General features: G+C 67.0%; 1 protein-coding gene across 1 annotated transcript in view; it reads right to left on the bottom strand.

Annotated features, from left to right (window-relative positions):
* The window catches only part of CUX2 (cut-like homeobox 2), a 195,402-nt gene that overhangs the window by 25,687 nt on the left and 164,522 nt on the right, over window positions 1-5,193 (bottom strand). The window contains exon 6 of the mRNA XM_012730883.1: window positions 95-229. Coding sequence (XP_012586337.1) covers window positions 95-229 — 135 coding nt within the window. The remainder of the gene's footprint in view (window positions 1-94; window positions 230-5,193) is intronic.

Raw genomic sequence — 5,193 nt, 5'->3', positions numbered from 1 at the left:
GGCGATGGGGCGAGCGCGCGGCCCCCGCCCCGCCAGGGCGGCTGAGGCTGGCCACGGGGACCCACCGCCCATCTGCTTGTGGGCACCCCAGTACCTTTGGGGCACAGCAGCTCGGGGTGCCTCTTCCACGCGGTGTGGAGGTCCCGCCGGGGCTGCCCACCGGGGTCGCGGCCGGGGGGCTGCAGTCTGTCGTCTAGGCCGCGAGCCGCCTCAAACACAGGCGCGGGGTCTGCGTGGGGAGAGGCCGGGGTGGGTGGGGGTGCCCAGGCCGAGGGCTGCTCCGGGGAGCTGTGTGGGTGTCCTGCACGGCAGGGGTGTGGGGTGGGGAGCAGTGACCATAAAGGCGGCTGTAAGACCTGTTCCCTTGATTCCAGCGTCACCTACGGTGGCCGTGGGGTGTGTCTCGCACATCTCCAGCCACGGGGTGGCGCCACGAAGGACCCGGGGGACCCCGACAGCACCACGTGAGGCCGGCCTTCCCACGGCCACTCCAGACAGGCCCGTGGCGGCGGGGGTCCAGGCCCAGGGGGACAGGCGAAGCCCTGGGCCTGCCCAGCACTTCCGCAGGCCGCCCCCGCTCCTGCCTCTCTCTGCCAGCGTCCCTCACCCGCTGCCCATCCTCGCTGGCCCCGGGAAGCCTCGGCTCTCCCCTGAGCGCCCGCCTCTGCACAGGGGTGGCCGGCACACACACCTGGCCCAGATGCCTCCCAACTCCCAACAGGGCAAGGTGAGACGCGACGCGGCGCTCCCCCCGCACGGCCTCCTCCTCCAGACCGGGTAACCCCGGGAGCCCCGAGGGAGGGGGCACCTCCGGGGACAAAGCCCGAGAGGCCCCCGCACCCCTGCAGGCTGGCTCGGCTGCGGCTTGTCTTCAGAGGAGGAAACAGGCTGAGGGCAGCCAGGTGACTTGGGGGGAGCGCGGTGACCCCGGGTCCGGGCCTCTTCTCTGACTGCAGAGGCCCGTCCCGAGCTGTGTACTCCAGCTCAGCAGCCCCTGGGGCCTGGGGCGTGCGGACGCAGGCCCGGACCTGGCCCAGTTCTCTCTCGTGCCCCGAGCCCCCCGGGCTCCCCCTGGGGAGCACGGGCTGGTGTCAGGAGCCTCATCAGCCTTGCTTGTGGGGATCGCCGTGTGGCTCTGGAAGGCAGCTCTGCCTCTCCGCGTCGCAACATGCAAGCCGGCTTTGGGGCCGTGACGAGGGCCCACGCACAGCGGCAGCACGAGCACGCGGTCAGCTAGAGTACCCGGCCGCCCGGCCGCTCCCGCTGCGGACAAACTGGCCTCCCCGTCCCGCCTCGCGCCACCCGCCCACAGCCTCTGCACTGGCGGGAGTCTGCGCCGCCTTCCCGCACCTTCACCTGGCCAAGGCTTACCTGGTTTTCAGGTTGCAATTCGGATGCCCACTTCTTCCAGGAAGCCTTCCCTGACCAGCCAGGCTCTGCTCTGGGCTCTGCCAGCTGCCTGCGCTGGCCGCCACCACACTCACCGCAGTGACACTTTATCTGCAAGTCCACCTAACTAACACCCACGAGACCGCAAACTCTGTGACGGGGGGGGGGGGCCCCGCAGCTGTGCTCGCTCCCGCCAGGCCCCCGGGCTGAGCGCACGGCCCCACCCCACCGTGGCTGCCCGTGGAAGAAACGCCGGGACCCGAACACGGGCCTTCAGGGCGGGCCGGAACGAGGTCGCCCTGCTCGTCCCTCTGGCCGCCCGCCTGTTGGGGGCGGGGGCTGGACAATGGGCATCTGTGCGAGGTAAGCAGGTGCGCGGAAGGCCGGCGCCTCCCCTCCGCCGGCCCCGCCCGTCACTAGGCAGGGCCTGCTCAGCGGGGTGCGCCATTATGTCTCCCCGGGCTGATGTAATTATACATTGACATAATTAACCCAGCAAGCGCATTAGGCAGGCCGGCTAAAAATTCATCTATAATTATTTGTTGTGTGCATGCTAATGAGTCCATCTGCACTGCCTTTGTACAACACGGACAAATTAATTTACAAGTCTGGATTTTTTAATAAGTTCAAGGAAACGCTTCCTATTGTGTCCTGGTTTTTGAGAAGGGGAGAAAAAGCCAAGGCGCGCTCGCGGGGTCAGGGGAGTAGATCCACGGGGAGGCTGGGGGAGCCCCCGTGGCGGGCCCAGGTCGCAGAGCACACTGGGGTGACGGATGTCACTCCGCGGGGCCGGGTCCCACTGACCTGCCCTCTGCTCAGAGGCCTCGCCTGCCGCTGCCCCCTGGCCGTGGGACCCGAGGCAGCCTCCAGCCTGGGCCGGCGGGCGGGCGGGCCGGGCAGACCCCGTGGCTTCCGGCCTTCGAGGCTCTGACTTTTCATCTCCTTTGGGTGGAACTCACGGACCTGAGGCCTGGCTCAGGCCCGGCCGCGGGGGCCTTTTCCCTCAGTCCCCCTCTTATAAAGCAGGACAAACACCGCCGCTGGACTGTGAATTACGGAGGGTCAAGAACAGGCCGGAAGGCAGTGTGGTTGATGCGGGTGCCGGCTTCAACTCTAAATGGGGCAGGTGACTCGCCGGGGGCTGGCTGACTCCTGGGGGCCCCCCTTTCTTCCCTGTGAAGTGGGGCCACACGTGGGGCGGCTGTGGGGTGACTGTGAGGCCCGGGAGAGAGGACATCTGGACACGGAGGCGCATGGCAGGTGTTGCTGAATGTCCGGCTGCTGTGGAGCTGCTGTCGTCGGGGACGCTTGGGGGACACAGGACACGGCCCCCCAACTCCCAACTGGCTCAAGGTGCCCAGCAAGCACACCCACCCGGAGCACAGACGCAGGAAGTGAGGCCCTGACTCCCGCAGGTGTGTCGGGCAGGGCTGAGCCGCGGCCTGGGCTCCTTCTCCCACCACGCTGCCTCCTGGCCCCTCAGTCCGAAGGAGAGTTCAGACGACTCAGCCAAAGCTCTTAAAAGGGCAGGAATTCAGTCTTCACCACCACACCCTGTTTGATCCCTGTGTCCCCGTTTTACAGACAGGGAGACCGAGGCGGAACACAGAGCCTCTTGCCCAGGAGGAGGGAGTGAGGGCCCGCTGGACGCGGGTACCTGGCTCGGGAACTGGCGGGCCTCCAGGGCCCCTGCTGGTCTTCATGGGGGCGGGGCACACCCGCGCCCCGGGAACACACGTCCATCACTGCAGCCTTAGTCCTAGAGATTTTCTGGTAGAAGTCTGTGGGCCCATTTGCCTCTCAGGGAAGCAAGTGGGTGCTCTTCAGAGCGCAGACCGGGTCCCCACTGGCCACAGAGCACTGCTGACCCCCTCGCCAGGCGCTGCAGTTAAATGTCCCGCTGTGCACTGGCAAGGAGGGCCAGGACTCTCCACGGCCAAGCAGACTCCGCCCTGGCAGCTGAATCCAGAGTGCACACCACGGTCCCTCTGTCCAGCTGACCGCTGTCAGCGCTGCCCACGCCAGGCCTCCCCACCCTCCCCCACCTCCGGCCTAGTACGTTCCTTTCCTGCCTCATAATTTCAGAGCCAGCATTTGCTGCGTGGAGGCGAAAGCACCCTGATGATACAACTGCCGAGCCGAGCGGAGCCGCAGCACCGCTGGGTGCGACCTTGTCACGTCCCCGGTGACCAAGAGGTGGGGGCGGCTGAGACGGACCAACTCGAGGCAGCAGCTACAAGCCAACCCCTTGCTGAGAAGACACTGGAAGACGTGCACAGAAGACAGGCGCCGGTGAAAGCCCAGCGCGCCCCCGGGACGCAGGGCGAAGGCGGGGTCCCCCGGAGGCGCCGGAAAGGGGCGCAGGTCCCGGCACAGCGGGAGCCTCGCGGCGCCCCGTCCCGCCAGCCCTGCTCCTTCTCGAGGTTTTGGTGACGGCTGCCAGCACCGCCTGCCCTCCTGCGCCGCCGGACCCCGGCTGGTCCCCCGGCTGGTCCCCCGCTGCGCCTGAGCCCCCCGCGTGGATGCCCCTGCCCTTGGGTTCCCGCTGTGGCGTCCGGCACCCAGTGTGGGCAAGACCTTTCCTCTCTGGTGAAACTTAGCAGGGCTCAGGTCTGACCCGGGAACAGCACGGCCCCAGGAGACACCGGGCCAACGGCTCACCCACGGCCGGTAGAGACGCGCCACAGGCCCCCGGCAGCCGGCCGCCCCCACCCAGCAAGCCGCAGCCGGCCGGAGGCGCGGGCAGGGCGGCGGGGCACAGTCACGACGCAGGAAGTGTCTGTCGGCCACTGAGGCGCGAGCCAAGTGCACAGGACTCTGGGAGCTGCGGGGGAGAAAGCGTGGCCCGAGGAGTTCGCTCAAAGTGGGGCGGGCGGGAGGAGGCAAGGCCCGCTGGGTGCTACCGCTGCCACTGGCCGGCGTCCGCGGGGAGCAGCTCGAGCGGGAGCCGCATTTCTGTCAAGTGGGCGCAGCAGCAGCGCGAATCGAAGCCGCTGCTGAGACGCGACCACGCACCTTCGTGACGCCGTGAGCACGAGACCCAGGGCACAGAGTGGGCGCTCGCGAGACTCGGTGCTTCTGGGGAGACGAGAGGACACGGCCCTCACACCCCGGCGAAGCCACCGGGCCTTGCCAAGCACCAAAGCACGAGCTTCAGAAGCGCCATCTGCCCGGGCTCTGATGGCGGGGGGCTGGCCCAGGTCTCGGTGGCAGGGGCCCTGGGCCTAGGTGACCCCGGGAGGCAAGGAGCGGTAGGAGCGGCCCGCACTGTGGGTCTCCTGGGAACAGGATTTCAGGAGACAAGAAGAGATGAGGGCACCCCAGCCGAGGCGGGGGCACCCCAGCCGAGGCGGGGGCACGCGAGAGCCCGCAGCGACGCCCGGCGCACAGCGGGGCGGCCCGGAGGGGGCACGCTGCGGACGCAGAAACTCAGGGCCAAGCCTCTTTGGCAGATGGCGAGGGCCTCGCTAGAAGGGCGGGTGCTCCCCACGTTTATCGCTGCTTTACTCACAATTGGAAAGACCTGGAAGCAGCCAAATGCCCAAAAGTAGATGACTGGATTCAAAAGATGGGGTACAGATACACCATGAATATGACTCAGCAACCAGGAAAGAGAAACTCATGCCTTTTGCGGGAACATGGACGGAGCTGGAAGGGATCATGCTGAGTGAGATGAGCCAGAAAGAGAAAGAAAAATACCGGATGGTTTCACTCATAGCGGGAGTATAACGGACCGGGCGAGAAAATAATAATAATGATGATCAGCCATATACCAGAGACATTCTGGGGGGGCGGAGTGGGGAA

This window comes from Condylura cristata, unplaced genomic scaffold, assembly GCF_000260355.1.
Source record: "Condylura cristata isolate star-nosed mole 26May11 unplaced genomic scaffold, ConCri1.0 scaffold00029, whole genome shotgun sequence".
Lineage (NCBI taxonomy): Eukaryota > Metazoa > Chordata > Mammalia > Eulipotyphla > Talpidae > Condylura > Condylura cristata.
This window is presented reverse-complemented; position numbering and strand designations above follow the sequence as displayed.